Genomic DNA, 20,727 nt, shown 5'->3' on the forward strand with positions numbered 1-20,727 from the left:
GTCTTATTTTTCACGTCATATTACAATCGGCTCACATATGACCAATAAAGAAAAGCGATTAACGCGTGTAAATGACAATAGATTATTACAAAGAACACATTCGAATAAGTCTGCAGTTCATCTTCATTCTTAATAAACAGCTCGGAAGTGTTTGTGTGTCCAAAAAACGAGAAAAGAAACACAAATAGAGATAACACAAGTACTGCATGTTCTCCAGCACGAGTGTGGAGGGTGGAAAATCTCTCCAGAATAACCAGACCGTAGCCTTTTTGCCAGATAATCTGTCAACCCCCAATCTCCACGCGAAAAAAAGAAAGTGAGGGAGAAAAAACTAGACGAGAAAGAAACACAGACACACACTCACACACATACAGGGAGCACTAACTATCTTCCACTCAGAGAAAGGTCAGCCAAACCTATTAGGAGGTTTCCTTAAAGATGATGCATATTATTACCATTAACTGGCCGCAGCCTTCCTGTAAGTGCAAAGAATGGTGAAGAAATCAACAACTCCAGATTACATTCTTTGGCTATATTGTATGTCTGCACATTGCACATGAGGTCATAATCACCCCCACAAAGTCCAGGCAGGCAAAGTAACTTGGAAAAATAAATGTGATAAAAGTCTTTGCAGAAAAGTTTGTCATTTTAAGTGGGTGTTAGTGTCCATTATAAGACACATTAGTAGAAGTTTTTCGATTGTATTGATTGTCAGCTCTCACTTTATCAAACTGAATGAAAAGCACTTCTTGTAAAGCGGTGAGAGCCGCTGGCATTACAGCAACTACTACATTTATGAGTTGTGTAATGCCGTGTGATGAGTATCTGATGACTGAAGCGTGTCGGACATCATAGATTTCTATCTCTCGCCGCAATATTTTGACACGGAGCGCTGCTGATTTCAGGACTTGTTCTTCCAGCCTCATACGGATTTCAACACGCACAAAATCAACCCTGCCAAACACTCACAGTGCTCTGTCTGTCATTTACTGTATTTCACCTCCTGGATGATTCATCGGGCTTTGTTTTCACCTTCCACTTCCTGATGAGTGAGAGCTTGCCTTACAGCCCCCCCCCCCCCCCCCCCCCTCGGGTCTTGAAACAGGCCCAGTGTTGGTGGACAAAGGGTCTCTTCAGATAGGAACCCAAGAACCCTCACGGTGATCTGGTTGCCAGTGATCCCTGTTGTGCCCTGGGTGTGCTGCCACCGCTGCTGCTTTCTGAGCAGGCGCTGACAGATGGCCAGGTGAAGGCACGGCGGCCGCCTGTGACGTTTCCCAGAGTGGAACCAAAACACAGGCCCTGGGCCGCTCCTAATGGAGTGCCGAGTGCCAACAGTCCGGGGTGCAGCGAGGGAGAGATGAAAGACAGCCATTTATCACGACAGATGAGGAAGCAGATCTGCTTCAGGAGATTGTCCGACCTAAAAACACAGCTCTGCACCTGTAGGGTGTTATTAGTAGGGATTTGAGATAGGGAGAAGAGCTGTTTTTTCGTGTGACAGGTGTGTGTATTATTGTAGCGTAATGTTACAGCCTCGCCAGTGTTGAAGTGTGGTCGTGATAATGTGAAGTGTCTGTGAATTAGGAAAGCTATTGCTAAATGTGATTGAATTTGGTTCTTGAGAATGTGTGCGTCACTGAGTAGATAGCGTTGCAGCTTATCAGTGCAAACACATTGTGCTGAGAATCCATATGATTCAGTATTGTAAAGACAGGGTGAATCTGCACACGATATTTCATCCCTTACACTGAATCGTAATTTTTTTACTACTTGCTCTCCCTCCTGACTCTCCGAGGAGAGAGGAGGCTTAAGGGCTGTCCAGCTTTGGCTGTCTAATCGCCTTATTTGTCTCGGCTCATATTCACGACTTGGAAAAAGTCAATCCTGGCTGATTTCTAAGGCTGTGGGTTGGGAGGCTAACCCTGACGCAGTCTGGGTTTTCTATTAGGCCATTTCTACGTTCCAAAGGGAAGAATCAGGAGGAGCAGGAGGACCAAGAGAAACATTGGATTCAAAAGCCTTTGGACAAGCTTTAGTTCATATATGTCAATGGGCTCCGAGCTCTAATGCGTTAATCCATCAGTCTTTACTGATGTCTTTTAAAGAAGAGACTAAAAAGAGGAAATGTAAGGGGCTTTGATGAGCTGTGTTTCATATGCATCAAACAGTCCTCTCGCTGTCGACTGGTGTTGAAGTGTTAAAAGGCTGGGGACTTTTGCCAAGAATTTCCCCATGAGCTTGAATAAAGATAAGGCTCTTTCAATAACACTATACCCTCTTTGTCTTTGTCGACAATTTCTGAGCAAGTAGGACATTCACAGCCTGCCTGAGGGAGATTTCAAAGTGGAAGTTTAAATGGACAGTTCATCCTCAAATTAAGATACATATTTTACTCATACCTGTAGAGCTAGTTATCTATTTATATATTTTTTGGGTGTGAGTTGCTGAGTTTTGGAGATATTAGCAATAGAGATGTCTGCCTTCTCTGAGAAATAATAGAATGAATGAATGACCCCTTTTTTCGAGAGAGGGCAGACACCTCTACAGATTATATCACCAGTCTCATCACAACCTTGCAGCCACACCATTCAACACCACTTTCGTCTCTTATCCTTCTCTTTACTCCAGGTCCCCCCGGTGCCCCCGGTGGGGTGCGAGTGACGAACAAAACTGACAAGAGCGCGACGCTGCAGTGGAGCCGTGGAGCAGACAACCACAACCCCATCTCCAAATATACCATCCAGTACAGGGACTCCTTCTCTACGGATGTCTGGAAGGCTGCCACTACATGTGAGGACTCCAGCGCACTAGTTGGACAAATAAACACTGCCGACTTAATGCTGACCTGGCTCTGATATAATAATAATTTAGGTCATGCCACATAGTGATACTGCAGGCCTACGTGGTGGTTAATGTCTCTTAAAGAGGGCTACAATGTAATTAAGTCACGCCTCAGGGACTTAAAATATAGGAATGAAATCCAAAAATGGAACTTCATTGTTGTTTGAAGGTTATTTTTTGTTCAACTGTATAATGCTTTAACATACCGTGCTGTGGCCCCAGAAACGCTGTAAAGTGAAATCTGTGCATTTCTCTGTAGCTCCTGCAGACGTGGAGGGGAACGAGGAAACGGCCACAGTGGTGGATTTGTTCCCCTGGACAGAATATGAGTTCAGGGTGATTGCCACCAACACTCTGGGGACAGGAGAGCCAAGCAGCCCGTCACTTAAACACAAAACCCTGCAAGCAGGTAAGATCACGTCTGGATACACAGCATTTTTTTCATATGAAGCCTCAGGTCTCGACAGGAAGCAGATTGCATACCATAAACAAGTCAGCCACGTAAGCATCCATTTTCTGTCCTTCTTTTCCACTGTTGTGTTATCAATATCCATTTAGTGTCTTTCTAAAAATGACGTTGAACAACACAACATCGATTCTGTCTCCATACAAACTCAAATACTTCAATATTATAGCACATATACGAGTTCACATTTGTCATGGATGCTACAAACATTTAGTTTCCCAAGAAACATCTGCCCGTCTGGACGTAAAGACGGAAAACAGAGTTCTAAATATATTCACCCTCCAAGGAGCTTTCCAAAAGATCCTTGCAGGGTGAATATATTAGGTGACCTAAAATGCAGTTTACGTGTGTACGAACAGGCGAACGAAAAATAAAAAGCTTTGTTTCAAGGAATAGCCATGTACGCGTGGACAGGGCCTCTCCTGGCTTCAAAGGTCACGGAAATGTGGTCCCAAAAGTCCAGCTTTCCATTCTGATATTTATTCTTCATCATTCTATTATGGCACTGTTTACTCATGTTAAGTATCGCTGTAGAAATGAGTCAGCAGAAATCCCATCAAGCAGCGCTGCTTACAGCAGACGCACGCTGCCAGACTCACCACACAAACCTCTACAAATGAGCACTTTGCTGAAACTGTATACTGAAATTCAATTATAAAATGGAAATCACAGGCCCGCAGTAACCTCTCTTAAAAAAACAATAATCTTTTTGAGAGTGAGCTACTGGACTCAGGGCAGAACAAGAGAACTTTTTGCCTCTCTGTCTCCTTCAGTGGCGAGCTTCCCACACTGGCATTAAGGTGTTGCACTTGGCACGGGAGAAGACATTGATATTGTATTTGCAGAGGAAAGATGTTTCAGTACTGCTGCCAGGGATAGGTTATGCAGCCTGTGTGGGTTGGCGTTGTTTGTGTGGATTCTTAGCATGTGGGCTCAGAGTTTTGCTGTTGCTGTCTCATTGTAGTTCCTGTGGTGGCGCCCTCGGACGTCGGCGGGGGCGGAGGGACGAGCAAGGAGCTGACCATCACGTGGACGGTAGGTTCCGGACTTTCCACCGGGATCAAGGGGGTCACGTTAAAGCTCACAGACAGGAGACGTGCCGCTGTTAAAGTTATTGTTGTATTTTTGATTTGAAATGTAATTTGATGACACTAGCCTTAATTTATGTTTAAAAAGCCTCACAAAAAAAGTTTATAACATGACAAAATGAATTAAATAGAGGCAGACATAAAATTGATGATTAAAAGAGGGAAGACACACACATACTCCAGGCAGACATCTAGCAGAGAGAACAGATGTGGATATGACAATGATGCAATTATTTCAACATAAGAAGGTAGAACAACATTTTGACGATGATTGGTTGATGATAATGTTTCGCAAATTGATCAAAAAAAAAAAAGAAGCCGTGCAGTATTCAAATGTTGATTAAAATTTTTATCTCAACGTTTTGAATGTGGCTTCATCTAGTTGGTACAGCTCTACACACCAGGGACAAGAGGCTTAAGAGGTGCTGGGTAAACCATCCGCCACATTAACATGATTTATTTGATGTTCCTCTCTTCAGCCTGTACAGCCACAGTACTACTACGGGCCCAACTTTGGCTACATTGTGGCCTTCAAACAGCAAGGCAACAACGAGTGGATGAAGGTGACGGTGGCCGACCCCCAGGCCAATCGCTACGTCCACAAAGACTCCTCCATCCCTTCGTCGACGGAGTTTCAAGTGAAAGTCAAAGCGTTCAACAGTGAAGGAGAGGGACCCTTCAGCCTTACAGCCGTCATTTATTCTGCGCAGGATGGTAAGCAATCCCTGGAGAGATTCACAGCTCTCAACACTGAAGCGTCGACAAGGGAAAATGTGCTCTGAAAACGACGTCACAGATCAACCTGGTCCTGTTTTCTCGGTATCACGGAGAGTGAGGAATTCTTCAATATGCCAACACTCTGCTATTTCAATCTGTCATTGTCAGCTGCTTATCACGAGAAGGGTTTCCAGTGGAGTCGGAGCCTTTTAATAGGAGTTCGCGTGTATAGTTGTGAGGAATTTTAATACCCCTTGAAAGTGAACCCATCTTCCCCCTGCTCTCTCTTTCCTTGCGGGGGGATTATCATGATCTATGTAGCATGAACCAGAAAGCTGATAATTCGCCCAAGGATGCGAAGCATTTAGCCTAGTTATTAACTTCCACTGACAGACAGTTGAGATAACCACCGGCAAACCCAGACACGATGGGTTAAAGAGATGCCCCGTTGCCATGGTGACTCACTTTGGGAACCATTGGCTGTTGGAGTGTCTATTATTTTACAGCTAAGCCTGCTAAACATTCTGCCTCCAGGGGTGTGGCCATGTGCACTGTGTGTTGGCCATGTGCACTGTGCATTGGTTTCTGTGTGCAGCACTACAACAGTATGTGACGGGCTGTTGGTTCAAGGCCCAGTCTGACGATTTAACATTTAAGGACAGTTTCTTGGCTTTGGAAGACTAATCAGAGCGTATAACTGGCACGTAAGTCTTGGGGAAGTGTTCAGTGAAGTCACTTAACTTGTTCCTCACAGTACTGAAATGATGCTGAGGCACCATTGTGAGAAAAATGGTATTAGTGATGACGGAAATGCTGTATCGTTTATGTTTTATCAGGGTAATGGATCCATTAGTGTGTGAGGTGCACAGGTCGATATCAAATATACGCTACAATATGCTACACTGGCGTTTTGTGTTAAATGAGATCCTAATTCAAGGGAGGCTGTTTAAGAGAGTATTTATCTTTTATGTTATTGTAGTACTTGAATTTTGAAAAAGTGATTTATAATTGGGAAACCTGCGTTCCTCCCTATGTTTCCTTAATTATGTCCTTATATAAGGAGGGTTATCTAGTTTGATAAGTATAGTGTAGTACTAGTATTTGTACATATTGTTGTTGTTCATGATATTTTTGTCTTTTGGGAATTTTATCATTACCAAGATAACCTTCCTAATTATGAAACCTGTCTGTATTCAGTTGAATGCCCCTTCCCCCTTTCTCTCCAGTCTGCGCTGGATTAGGCCCTTATCAGGGCATGTGAGTCTTTGTATTATTTAACTCTGTTGGAGACACGCATGTCGTCAGAATGCTTTTTTGCCTTAATACTTGTGTTCAAGTATTGTCTGCACTGTATTCCGGATCCAGTAAAATATGCTACATTGGAGTTTTGTGTGTGCATTATAAAAAAAATTACCTCTGTAGGACACGTCATCGTAAATGGTTCCCTTATTGTGTCCTTTTTACCAAACTGCACTCTGTGTTTCTCCTCAGCTCCATCCGAAGCTCCTGTCATTGTGAACGGCAAAGCTCTCTCCGCCACAGAAGCCGTCGTGTGGTGGGTGCTTCTCTCACACCCCAATATAGATGGATACCAGGTCAGCAGAAACTTTTACTGAGGCATTCTGGAAAAAGAAATACTACCTTACAGGTCCTGTAGCAGCAAAACATAAATGTTTTGGTGATTTGGTTAAAACTACTGGATTTAGGCACCACATTGCTGGAAAAAGCACAATAAACACATTCATGCAACTAAAATGTCTTTCTTTATAAAACATTTAACAGCTTTTTGAGTTAGGTAGTCACATGTTTTTCTAATTCTGACCCATTTGCAGAACTTTTATATCTGCTAGTTTTCAATAATTGGCTTTGTATTTATCTTAATTTTACTTATTTATTAGTAGTTTTCTTTTTCTTTCTTTCTTTTTTTTTACATTTTCTCCTTCTTTGTACTATAAATCACTTCTTATATGTGCTGTCAATCCCCGTATGTCCCAGGTGAAGTACTGGAGGAATCATGAAGACAGCGAGGGCGGGGCCCAGCGGGTTGTGGTACCCGGCACCAAGGACCACACCAGGCTGGAGGGAATGAAGGCCAACTCCAACTACCTTGTCGAAGTTCGGGGCTACAACTCTGCAGGATACGGGCCACCCAGCAAGCACCTCACAATCCACACCAAGAAAGCCCGTATGTTGTGCTTTAAAGCAGTTCAGTACATACCAGCAGGGACCTGCATAGAAAATGTGGATCTCAAAGCTATGTATAGTCTCTTTTCATAAGAAATGTGTCATTTTGATTGAAGTGTTATTCATGTGTCCTTTACCAGCTCCAAGTCAAGCCCCAAGAATAACTGGTCATAAGTTAAAGGGCCAGTCCGTCAATATCGCCTGGGAAAAAGTGGAACCAATGCCTGATGAGGCGTCGATAGAAGGGTACAAAGTGAGTATTATTCTACATTTACCTTTATTACACCCAGTATAATCTCTTAAACTTACACATCTTATGCACTTGATGTATGTGTGTACACCTAGGTGCTGTACAGGAAGCAGGGCCACTCCACAGGCACTCTGTACACAACAAGTAAACTGTCCATAGACATTCCCCTGACAGCAGATGGGAGCTTGTATGTGGTGGAGGTCCGGGCGCACACAGAGGGGGGAGACGGCGCTGTGGCACAAATCAAAATCACAGGCACAGGTAACACACACACACACACACACACCCTCGACCATTTACCCTTCATTCACAGTACTGAATAATGTAAGATAACATTCACGATCTTTGTTTATGGCCATGTCAACAAAGCTATTTTCTCCTGTATTGCAATTTCGAAGTAAAAAGTTATTTATTCAATAACTATTAAACTAAAGGGCAACATACAAATATTTTTTTAAGCAGGAATCTAAACAGAAATTAAACTGAAGCCCTGGTTAGCTCATTTTCCCTGATCGCTTCACTGGCCTCCATGCAATGATGCGCAACTGGGTGGTCGAAGCTTTCTGTTTTTTGTGTTACCAGCTGAAGTGGACACTAGTTTCAGTTAATTTAGATGAAAAATTAAAACTATTACAATCTTCAGTGATCTACAGGCATACATAGACTATCAGAGGCCAAGGAGCGTGTTGAATAAAAGCAGTTAACATGTAAATAGACTGATTTATAATTTTATTGTAACATTTGTATGCAGTAATTGTGAGAATATATCGTGAAACAATTTTTTTTCAGCACCTCAAACTGGTCTATAGTGGTAGTTTGTGTGATAATGACCACATATTTTAAATTTTTATATGTGCCTGTGTAATTTTTCTTGCATTTCGGGTTCCTAGAGGCTTTATATTTAGTTGAATTGACTAAATGAGCAAACAGAAACCTGGTGTCCTTCTTTTCTGTAAACACGTATCCTTGTTCTAATAAAGTGTTAATAATGAAAAACTGGGAAGCAGAAAAGCTGCTGACACTTTATAAGATACTGATTTAGATGATGACTCTTTTTTTCCCCCTATTTGTGTTTTCTGTTAGATGAACACTGAAACTGCATTATTGTGACTAAGAGTAATCCCTTGGAAAAAATACTATTGTACTCACCCAGCTTTGGTTTCACATCATTGTAACAAAATAAAGAAAGCCTTCAGTTATCTTACCACATTTTAAATCCACAGTGCTGAGGTGAAACACTGTGACTGTACGTTCCTGGTCTGCCATTCGCCAGTGAGATTATACCCGGTTCAGAGTTGGCGGTAGGTTATCATTTGTCACAGCTAGAGGGTTCCCAGAGCTGTCACTTCAGGTTTCATACCTTAGATCGGAGGGCTAAGATGGGAAACTTTACGGTCCGTGACTAAAGCCTTGATAGCCCACTGACTCGATCCCCTCACTGGCTGATGGACTGACAGGTAGGCTGACTGGATGGAGGAGGCCTTAAGCCTCTGTAATTGATCTTGATGAGTAGAGGAAACCCCTCCTGTGGTTTTTCCTTATCCCTTATCGTTCAGTCCAGACCCACCTGACAGCTTGATTTCACAGACCCGGGAATTTAAGCCTTGGGGGATTTCGAATGCAGGGCATTGACAAATCGAGAGGCATTTAAGGTGATATCCATACAGATGGGGTATAATATCGCACTTCAAACACCAAATATGGTCTTCAGCTTGATGGATGAGAGCGGGACACTCAAGGGACGTGTATTCCCTTCCTCGAATCAGAAGCAAAATGTTGTCAGTCCAGTTTTTTTTCAACAACAAAGTGACAAACCTTCATCTCTGTGTGTCTCTCAGGTGGAGGTGTCATGGTCGCCCAGTCTCTCAGTCTACTCTCCCTGCTCCTGGTGGCTCTCCTCTGCCTCAACCTCTGAATGTAGCGCCATCTTTGTCTTCACTTTTCCGTGAAGGAGACTCTTTATGGTTGACGCCTGTAAGGACTATGGGAATCTCTCCGCAAATGTTTGGTTCAGCCCTATAACCCCGGGACGTCATATTCCAAATCTTCCCCTCTGGAATATGTTTGTGGACATAGACACAGAAATGGAAAAAAAAAAAATAATAAAATTGGAAATGGACAAAGACATCCCTTATTTATCCTCAAAAAGCCTCTTTGGAGGAGTGTCAAAGGAGTTCTGTCAACTTTTTAAATATGCCTTATATAAACGACCCCACTTATCTTTCACAAAAAAGCTTGTTTTAAAGTGGATCACGACTGAAAGTGTGAACATCACACTTTGCAAAGGTTGGCTGTTAAGTCTTTTTACATCATGAAGCCGACCTTTCTTATAGAGACAGAGACAGTGTTTCCTCAGAAATGTAGGCTTCATTCGATCTGAGATATTTGGGAAAATCTATCCTACAGTGCATTCCATAGTATAAGGCAAACAAGCAGCTGTGAAGGATAAGTGTACGAGTTTATCAAAATGTCTTTATGTCTTTCTTTACTTGCAGTTCAGTGGCATCTTCTTCTATTTACTTTTTTAAAAAATGAAGCACACCATTTGTTACAGAGATACAGTCAAAGCAAATCTCACCCTCTCTTATTTGATTCTAACATCATAGAGGAGAGAGCAGTTTATGTAATGCTTAAATAATCCAGTATATCCAATAACTGTTTTTTCTATCTAATATACTATGGATGTTATTTGAAAAGAAAAAAAAATAGATTTTTGACCTGCAATCAATGCTTATTTCCAAAATCGTAACATGAGCTCTATTAATAGAAAAAAAAAACACATTCAGAAAATTGTGTGCATGTCGACTTTGTTACGTGGAGCGAGCGGTTCAGGAGCGGATCCATATCTGCAAAAAGCTGAATGTTAAGCGAACCGTAGGGAACAGGAAAGGGACCCGAACAACATATCAATCGTGCAGTTATCACACGCAAAACTGCAGCAAACATCGTGCGACAGTGGTTATTTTGATTGCTCGCCACCTCTGGTTTTATTTGTACTGAACTGTGCGGTGATTGGAAGCTTTGCCACAACATCTGGGTCGATATTAAAAACTGCTCCATGTTGGTGAACTAAACCTGAACTAAAAAAAAAAAAAAAAAAAAAGCAAACCTTTTGTTTTGACTGTATCATTAGGACCTCAGTGGTACCCGCTGGTGCTTTGTAAAGAATGTTGGCATTTTTATTTTTTGTTAGTGTAAACATGTTCATTTCATCTCATTTATGGCTTTGTGTGAGAGTCACTACTATTAACAGTTACAGTGAACGGTAGCGACACTCATGCCCTCCAATAATTGTGCAATGTCTGATTCATCTGTTGCTACTTCATATTTTCTAATAAGACAACTTGCCTAGCTCCTATAACGGTGATCTAGAATATTACATTTTTCGTCATCTGGAATAAACTGAAGCAAAGCCATCCATGTGAACGGTGAGAGCCCATTCGAAGCTCACAACGTTGTTTCGTTCGCACTGTTTGTCTTTTTATTAACATGTGATCAGAGATATATAAACATTATCAAATGTTGTCGTTCTTTTTGTTTATGATTATTATATTTGTATGTCATGATCCACGTCTAGCTGGACAGTTTAAAAGTTTATTTCCCTCGAGTGGAGGAACAAAAGCTGTGTTTTGAACTCCTCCGGTTCATTTCTTGTATGACTGATGCTGGCCATGCTTCTACATTGTGACTATATCAACATCCACCACAAAGTGCTTTTCCCAGTTTCCCTTCATGCGACAAATCAAAAAAAGAGTTGCCAAATGCATGAATGCCTTGAATTCTGACATTTTGGATAAACGCAGTGGCTCTACATTCTAACATGCATGACATTGGAGAGGAAGCGGCACATTACGACATCATAGCAACTTCACAACCTCTCGGCTTCATATGAGATACATTCCATTCCTGAGTGACATCCCTTTACGTCAGAGACAGTGTAGATGTAAGTCTAATATGTGCATTAGCTGCTAAGCTTCATTAAGCCAGTCATCTCATGGGGAGAGCTGTTTCACAGAGAGAATCTCAGACTGACTAAAGGAATCTCACTCATTAAAAGTTCAGAAACGGTCCCACAGTCTCGCACACACGATGGTGGGGATTTGATAGCATCACTGGTGGCAGTGGCGGCATGTTTGCTGAAGTTCAGCGCTCCGCTGGACTTGAACAGCACTTGTGAGGGATGAAACTGGAACCTCTCATTGGCTGGACAAGGAACAATAAAATTGTAGTTAACTTTAAAGTGCTCTGGTGTTTTCTCTGTTGTTCTGCAGTGACTTTTCAGACACGGGAGTCTTGAGGAGGAGTACTCGACAAAGTGAGTCCACTGTAAGTCTGTGAGTGCAGCAAAAATTTACTGTGCAAGTTGTGGTGTGAGTCAGGCTTACAACCCATGCTGGAAGAAGTGCTCAGAGCCTTCACTTAAAGGGTAACTCCACAAAGTTCACACATTGAACTGTGTTTACAGGTCTTAGGGAGTACTACTGCATTTATGTGAATTATATAAGTAGTATAAAGCTCCAGAGGAAGCTGCATGTAATCTGATAAATTCCCTTCAGAGATGTCACTCAGTGGCTAAATTGCATTGTGGGTAGTATATATAGTGCAGGCAGCAGGTTTTAAAAAGCAGTCCACTGGTCTGCATTGCCCTCCTATAACAGAACCAGAGACATTGCCTTATTATTCCATGTATTCTTCTTCCTTTTCAAAACTTGCTGCCTACATTACCCACAATGCAACTTAGTGGCATCACTGGAGGCAATCTTTCCACAAAATGCTTTAAGCTACTTTATTTTTCACATATGCAGTAGTACTCTGAAACCTGTAAACATGCTTTAATGTGTGAAACTGGTGAAGTTGCCCTTTAAGTAAAGCAGTAATACAACAATGTAAAAAAGAAAAAAAACTCCAATATATAAAAAAATCAAAGACAAAGAATATAATTTGTACATTACATTCCACCACTGATATACATATATATATATATATATATATATATATATATATATATATATATATATATATATATATATATATATATATATATATATACATGTATGTAGTTTAAGTGAATTAATGGACAAGGACATACTGTATAGGTGAGGAAGAAAGATGCTAAATATACCAATATATTCAAGATTAATCTTTGGAACAGTAGACCTCTTTAGAACAATATTAGTCATAGAATAACAATCACACCACAAGGTTCGAAGAAGGAGTTGTTCTAGAGATTTCTATCACATTGCATGATCCACATGATTAGACTGAGAAGTTTGCCAAGGTGTCATTGCATAGTTAATCTCTTTTCTATACACTTTGACGACTTCTCTGTGCCAGCTAAAAACAGCTGTTTTGACAATAAATCTCAGCACAGAGTCCATTTAGTTGCTGGTTTTGAGACTTCAATCACACATCATGATCTTTATCATCTTAGCTGCCCTGAAAAAGGATTGTGGCTTTGTGCCACATATTTTGAGTTGCACCATACTTAAAAGTTGTAGCTGCACGTTCCATGTAAAGAGAAAAACGAGGCAGCTGAAAAAGTGATGAAAAGGTGACATTTAAAATGTAAGTTCACAGTAAGTCCGCCTGAGTTCACTGGGGAATGAAATGGGCCAGTGTGAAATACTGATGTAACATTAAGAAGTCGGTTAGTGAAAGCTGAAGCGATGCAGAAACCCCAGTTTGGTGTGTCCACAGTTCCAGTTGAAACACACACAGCAAATGTATCAAAAGTTGTAAGAGGTGCTTTCTGATTCAGACAGATCGTCCTCTGGGGTCACACAGCAGGTGGGTTTTGCTCTTCTATTAGATGTTTCAACACTCCTGAGGTAAATTTAAACAACAATTCTGCTTTATTGGCTCAAAGAAACACCTGCTCGCTTATGTTTTAAGTCACTTCTGCCCTGGGATTCAAATACTGTATACAGAACTGTGACTTTATTATTCATAGCAGCTCTCACATATAAAACAAACCAGAGCATCATTTATCATGGATGAGTACCTCAATCAATGTGTGGATTTTTCCCTCATTTAAACCATATCTGTCTCCAGAAGAAAGCTATTATTTACCAAATATATCTCAGATTGTGTTTCAATCTGTCCCCCATTACAGATAAGGTCGACGTTGTCATTGTATGGTTTTTCAGGCAGAAACAGCTGTTGGAGTTTTCACTCCTATCAGGTATCCGGCAGATGAAACGTCGATGGATATCAGTCCTCCTCATGGATTAGGTCAGACCAAATGAATCAGATTTTAGATTCCCATTGAGCTCAAGTTCATCTCTCCGTTTCAATCAGGGAGTCTTAATGGTTAATGGAAATCAGCTTGCGGAGAGAAGAAAAAGGCAGAGATAAACTCCTTTTTTTTCGGTGGCTTTTCAGTCAAAGCATATGGTCTGTGTGATAGGTCTGATCCCAGGTGGAAGTGTAACACTTTCACCAAAACACACCACAGACTGCTGCTGGGTTCAGTCTGACTTCTCATCCTGGGTCACATCTGTAAACTCATTCGGTCCTGGAAATATAACTACCTGACAGTTAATGTAAGAAGACTTCATTTAATATCTCACCATAAAGTAACACAAGAGCTACTATTTCCTTCGCAGGGATTGACGGGAGGAGAAACACATTCCTCTGACCTCCTTGTGCGTGTGTTTTTTTTTTCTGCAGACAGGTGTGCCATCCCAGGACAGATCGTGCTATTGTCTTTGTAAATCGACACCTGTTCTCTGACAGCTCAGACAACACAAAACATACTTTAAAGCGGTGCACGGCCGACAAGAAGCAGACCGCTTCGCTGGGAGACCTGAAACGTGACGCCCTCTCCAAGGATGCCTGCAATATGTCATGCTGTGTCAGGCAGTGAGACTGGCCCAGACTCATGCAGGAAGGCTTTATAAGTGGAGGTCCCCATGCAGATATTGTGTTACTGGGGCCAGGGTTTAACCACCGAAGGATCATCATCCCCTTGAGACAGGGTTTCACTGACTTCATCTGTGCAGAAACCTGTGCCAGAGCTGGATTTAATTAATCTAAAACTGTTAAGAGGAGGTTCAGTAAAAGCGATAATGTCAATCATGATGTGGGATGTTTAAAGAAGACATCTTAATCAGCAGAGAAAGAAACACAAACTGACCACACAGTTTCATACTGTTTTACTTTGGTTTTTATGTGGCGGACCCTGCCACCTTTCCAGCTTCAAATAGTGTTTCTGGGGACCTTATTTCCCTCTGAGAACAGCTTGTTTATTCAGTTATGGAAAAAAAGACATTTTTCTGAGTTTGTATTATTACCTCATTAATATTTTTCGGGTGAAATTTCTTCACCAAAACCACACTTTAAAATGGGTCGTTCACATTTCTATTCGACGGGTGTGTTGCCAAGTAAAATTACATTTTTAAAGTATGTGAGTGAATGAGCGACCTCTGCTGGCGAAGAGTTATACCACGGGATTTCACAGCCGCACTAAAGAAGTAAAAACCGCACAAAACTAAATGAAAACGCGCTAAAAACAAAGAGCAGGTTGTAAAGTCGGGTGCGCAGCTGTCGTTTAGTTCAAGTCTCACACATGATTTGCTGAATGTGAGCGCCAGGAGGAAGAGTGGGCCTGAGCGGACAGGGCACAAGTGAGTCAGCAGGGTGAAGTTTGAGCTCAGACACACTTCACTCCGCAGCTCATCTCGTGTCGCAGGAGAAGTGGCGCAGCACGCTCGCCTCGGCGTCAAACTTTTGGAGCGCAGACTTTTGAAACAACTCCAACTCTTTGTCCCGAGAGGAGGGTTTGAACTTATTATGTGCGCTGGATGCGGACAGAGGACCCCATTTGCCAGATATTAAACTCCGGGATGGAGTCTGAAACAAAGCCAGAGACCAGTCCTCACGTCGGGGGTGTCTGTCAGAGAGGATGCGGGCTGCCGCTGTCCGCCCGGGACTCAGGTGAAGGGCAGCACTGCTGCGTGGACGCGCTCCGCTCGGTCACCGACGCGCTGGAGGGAAGGAGCGCGGCTTTGGAGCACCAAGCCCGGATGGCGAGGCTCAGGTGGAACCGGAGGGAGCAGTCCCTGTTGGCCCAGGTGACGGCTCTGCAGAACGAGGCCCAGCTCTCTGCTCTCAGGTACCAGCGAAGGCTGCACCAGTACATGCTGCACATCAACAGCATCGCAGAGCAGGTGATTGGGTACTACAAGGTGAGGGAGGTGATTTGTGTGGTGTCATTAGCAGGTAAAGTGTGATTTATGTCGAGTCAAGACTGGATGTGTTGACATGAGTGATGAACCTGTTACATGTCTGTGTGTTTTTTTGGGGGCGCTGAATCAGAGTGACTTGAGAGCACCAGCTGACCTGCAGAGCCAGAGCTCAGATAAAGCAACATGTGCAGATGGAGAGCCTGAGGAGCAGCTCAACCCGCCTGAGGTAAGAGAGGCACTCTGATTTTTGAAGCCCTGCTGCTGGAAACTCTGGCATTTATGGCTCATTCATAGAAGTTTTAGATCTAAAGCCTGGGGTGTGCTTATCCGAAAATGGCCTCAGGCAGCAGCAGTGCCTTTTTATGATCCTATCCGTCAGTGTCTGTGTTGACTTCCCAAAAGCTGTTGATGTTAGGATCAGCTGAGTGTTTTCAGCCTCTTGTGCATCAGGATCCTTTACTTGATCCTACTGTTTCACCTGCTGCCTCCTCAGCTCGGGCATCTTAACTCTGCCGCCAGACTATTGTTTGTGTAAATGTTGACTCTGGGATCACAGCGAATGCTATGGAGTGATGCACCGTCTGAATGGAGACAGCTTATAGGAGGTAATCTCTCCCCACAGCCTGTTGTGTGTCATTCGGTGTGGTCTCTTTGACTTTTCTCAAAGCTCACAGAGTGTGTATTTGACAAAGGGATTTGTTTTACGACTGGTGGAGCATTATGAATATATAATGTGTATATATTTGTAGAACAAGACTGACACTGGAGTTTTGGGGCTGATATTTTTTGGAATGATTAGTAAAACGTGACATCTGGAGTGGAGGCAGGACGTTTTACAGTTTCACAATGAATTCTATTGTTCTATGACATTATGCACTGAAACAGTAAACTAAACTGGCAATGTCTTATGCTTCACTGTAGAAAAGTAAGTTTTCGCATTGCCCTGGTTCCCTTGTCAAAAATGCCATTGGTTTTTTCAATTAGATTTTGGATTAGTGCAGAATATAATCTCCGTTAACGACACGTTATCGGAAAAAACTTTTTCTGACAGAGAAAATTTCCTGTTAATCACTCCTAAGTTGAAACAGCAGCTCAGAAAGTTGGGAGAACATTTTGGTACACAAGTTGCCAAGTGTCCCATGTACAGAGGCTTTGTCATCGCTGCAGTGGACCTGGGTTTGAGTCCCAGCCTGGGGCCCTCTGCTGCTTGCCCCTCCCCCCCTCAAATTCAATTTCCTGTCATTTCTGAAGCTGTCCTATCAAAAAAGCCATACAAAGGCCAAATAGAATAAGAAATGTTTACCCAAGTCATGCATTGTATAGTCGTTGAAGCAGCAACTTCTTTTTGGTGTCCATTTTGCTTCCACATTCAGACATGAACACACCAAAGTCGGAAAAACGATTTCACAACTAGAAATGGGACCATCCAAAGAGCATGTAGAGCTTTTTCGTAGACATGTAAATGCTTTTTAAATTGAAATGTAGGGTATGTGTGACATTATGTTGTAGAACAAAATGTAAAAATAGAACAAAACATTGCTGTAGACTGCGGACCTTATTTCAGGCATTTAACTGAACACTCGTTAAAACAAAACGATCGACTTTATGACGGGGGAACAAACTTGGTTCTGAGTTTTAGGACCCAGTCCTTCGGCACTCTTCATCAGCTGACCGAATGTCGGTCGGGCTTTATATAGTTGTAATCACCAGTCTCTACCTCATTGCCATTATCAAAGTAGACTGTTCATGTTCATGTTCGCAGTTTGTTTTGTCCGCCCAGTGTGACTTGAGAAATGTGGTCTTTTTCCTCATCCCTGAGTCCCAGCTGTCTTAACATTGTCGTCTGGGTAGTGTTTAACCTTTTTGGAAAGTTTGGGGTCAAAATGCCTCGTCACATTTTGCCTATAATCACTGCAACCCAACTGTAGTCCCACATTGTGAAGAGAAAATGGAAATTTTTGGAACCCCAGTCCAGCACCAGAAATGTCTCGTGATATTTCTTACTAAGATGTGCTCTACATTTAACGCAAAATATTTCTGCAAACAGTGCGAGTGACCACCTTCTGCAGGTGCTCTATGCAAATGCCACGAGTCTATCATGGAACCTTAGTGCATGCCAGCTGTAGCCGTGCATGAAAATGAAACATACCAGAGCACAAAATACTCTCATTTCTGGTGTTAACAGCCCAAATTTAATGTTATTAACTGCCTGTTTCCTTCTGTGCTTTTAAATAATTCGATCATAATGAGCTCAGCTATGCGGCACGTTTCTAACTGAGCAGGAGTTGTTGTTGACGTTTCAGGGAATAATTTATTAAACCTCGCCACATGGCTGACAAATCTAATAATAGCCCTTGTTTTATTTAGCTCACAAGGTAGCCTAGAAGGTCGTACTGTGTGTTGAGCTTGGGCTGCTGTTGAGGGTGGATGGGTTTAATGGTGGTAATGGTCATAGAAAGCATCTCTCTAATTGCCTGCAGTATGCTGTGAGTGCAACAGACTCACTTTTGATTAATGTGGAAAACTGTTCGCTCTTCTCTACCAGCGCTGGGCAGCGACGCAGCAGCATCTATTTTGAGCCCTCTCTTTATTTTGCTTGTCTAAAAACTCCTCTCTAATGCATCTTTAATAGTTTTCTCACTGTGTTTTTTTGTCTCTTTCTATCCAAATGGATTTTCCAATACTTGAGAGATCTCGGTTGCAGTTCATTGAACAAAGTTTTACAGTTTTGTGGAAATCCACTTCTTTGTAAAAGAGGCATGGACAATATAGTTGGATGACTTGTAAACATCCCAGTAGCAGTTGTGGATCGTCACGTTCAAAGTCCCGTTTTGTGGGTGGAAATTAAACCTAATTGACCCTTTGTTGAGCCCCTTCTGTCAGCGCCTGTGAGGCTTTTCGTTCCAGCATGGCACACAGTGCTAGAGTGGATATGGTGACCAGATGTCCCGGTTTGTCCGGGCATCCCCGAGTCCTGACAGATATCTGTAAAACACTAAAATGTCCTGGTTTCCAACGTTTACTACCAAATTGTAATAATGATGATAATAATAATACTGTCCTAGTTTTTAGCACTTACATTGACGTTTATCACGTTCTGTCATTATTAACTATCCCACCATCAAAATATAAACAAACCACCATGCATCTGAATTCAACACTTTGTATGGGTTTGAATGTGTTGTTGTTGAGGCTGTTGGTAGCCTATGAGTCCTCCATAAAGTACCCAGCAACAAAAATTCAGCGTTCACGGCATCCACAGCGTGCTTAACGCTGAAGTAATTGCCCACCATCCTGATGAAAACGCCTACAGTGCTTGGTTTGGTGGGGTTTGATGATATGGTCACCATAAGAATGGAGATGTAATTGTTTAAACACTTGCTCACTGATTTAGACTGAGGTAGGCTATTGCTATTGCTATCCATCAGCTTTCATAGGAGATAATGGCTTTAGGGATGTGGATTAATGAGTGAGTTTGCCTGTGGTTTGCTACAGGACAGAGCTGCTGACGTCACCCTAAACTCTATGACCTTGGCGTTCAGGACCAGGACCGGCTCCCACATCGTGCGATTACTACATATAACTGGGGAGTGGGGAGCTTATAACGCAATCTGTAAACCAACAATTGACTGAAGTCGGCAAGCGTTCCTGTAGGTTCTTCTGTTTTTGAAACTGTACTTGTTTACTACTGTTTGTAGCCTGAGCTGGGCATGTTAGTTTCGCTGCTTACATATGAGAAGAGTAATACACTTTTATTCCACTCCAACAACAACAGCAATTATGATGTTTGGATTTTGGTTTTGGAAAAAGCTGAAAAAGGACACCGCCATCCGAACTCAACTCCAAATGCTGACTATCGTTTTTACTACAGCACCAGTGTATGGAGAAATCCTAAGCTGTTGAGACCTGCCTTGTCAAGTTTCTAGGCAGTAATTGGACAGTCATTGTTCAGGGACTGGATTTAGCAAATCCTCAACTGATATGCTGGTTGGCTTAATCAACTGAGTTACACCTTGTCGAAATGGTTTAAACATATTCTGATGAGAGTTTTTCTTCCAGTGGTTTGTGGACATGGCATTATTGTTGAAAACATAATCAGAAAAGCCTTTGGGTCTGTTGTTGACGTGGCCCCAGCGACAAAGCAGTTCCACAGATGCAAGTTGTTCTTTATTGTCAATTATCTCGATGGCTGCTGAAGAAAACAGCTTGCTGACAGCTTGTTTTGCTTAAAACGGAGACAATACACACAGAAAAATGTTGACCCTGACTTATTGGGATTCATACCAGATTTTTCCATGTACCTCAGAGATGTACTGATCTAGATCCAGCTGATTGTCTCCTCACCGGCCTGACAGCAAATGCAGTAGGTGGCTGTCGGTGAGTCAGCCAGTTCTGCTGTGTTGAAAAGGGATAAAAGAAGAAAGAGGCTGCACTGAAACTGAAACAGGATTAGTCACCATTGCATAAACACGCCGTCGTCTTCATTTGCCCGTGCAATTTGCTGCTATGTTTGTTTAAACCGAGATGAATACGCAAATGAAACCGCAGCTGAGGTAAAACAGTCCCACTCCTCCTCTTGTCTACAGCCAAGATCCCCCAAATCCACACTTGAACTCAGAGTCAGCTAAAAAGTTTGGAAACTAAAGAAATATTTTCATTTCTTTCACAATGGATGGTTCTTTCCATCATCCTTTACCAGAGCCGTCGAAAGTGTCTACTTGACAGGACAGTGAAAATGTATTCTGTTGACCCAGACGGTGCCTGCAACACCTCAGCAAAGTGTTATTGACAGACACACTGAGGCCTTTTCACCTGTCTGAGTGAGAGTACAGTAGCTCCTGCTGATTCTGCTTTTTGTTCAGATCAAGCGAAAAGAAAGGGGAGGGCTGGAGAGGAGAGGAATGGAGTGGAGAGCGCACAACTCGAGTATCGGTCTCATCAAAATCCAATCTCGCGTGACAGGCGGGGACGAAAGCAGGCCAGTTTGTTTGC

General features: G+C 42.4%; 2 protein-coding genes across 3 annotated transcripts in view; both read left to right on the plus strand.

The window, feature by feature from the left end:
• The window catches only part of cntn1a (contactin 1a), a 69,961-nt gene extending 58,172 nt beyond the window's left edge, over positions 1 to 11,789 (plus strand). For both annotated transcript variants that reach the window (XM_030425632.1, XM_030425631.1), the window contains exons 16-24: positions 2,632 to 2,793; positions 3,104 to 3,253; positions 4,275 to 4,345; positions 4,878 to 5,112; positions 6,607 to 6,710; positions 7,111 to 7,300; positions 7,440 to 7,552; positions 7,645 to 7,810; positions 9,388 to 11,789. In XM_030425632.1, coding sequence (XP_030281492.1) covers positions 2,632 to 2,793; positions 3,104 to 3,253; positions 4,275 to 4,345; positions 4,878 to 5,112; positions 6,607 to 6,710; positions 7,111 to 7,300; positions 7,440 to 7,552; positions 7,645 to 7,810; positions 9,388 to 9,464 — 1,268 coding nt within the window. In that variant the 3' untranslated portion in view covers positions 9,465 to 11,789. The remainder of the gene's footprint in view (positions 1 to 2,631; positions 2,794 to 3,103; positions 3,254 to 4,274; positions 4,346 to 4,877; positions 5,113 to 6,606; positions 6,711 to 7,110; positions 7,301 to 7,439; positions 7,553 to 7,644; positions 7,811 to 9,387) is intronic.
• Positions 11,790 to 15,008: 3,219 nt separating this feature from the next.
• The window catches only part of LOC115587115 (PDZ domain-containing RING finger protein 4), a 135,642-nt gene continuing 129,923 nt past the window's right edge, over positions 15,009 to 20,727 (plus strand). The window contains exons 1-2 of the mRNA XM_030426751.1: positions 15,009 to 15,735; positions 15,866 to 15,961. Coding sequence (XP_030282611.1) covers positions 15,352 to 15,735; positions 15,866 to 15,961 — 480 coding nt within the window. The 5' untranslated portion in view covers positions 15,009 to 15,351. The remainder of the gene's footprint in view (positions 15,736 to 15,865; positions 15,962 to 20,727) is intronic.

The sequence above is a fragment of the Sparus aurata genome, chromosome 8 (genome assembly GCF_900880675.1).
Source record: "Sparus aurata chromosome 8, fSpaAur1.1, whole genome shotgun sequence".
Classification (NCBI taxonomy): domain Eukaryota; kingdom Metazoa; phylum Chordata; class Actinopteri; order Spariformes; family Sparidae; genus Sparus; species Sparus aurata.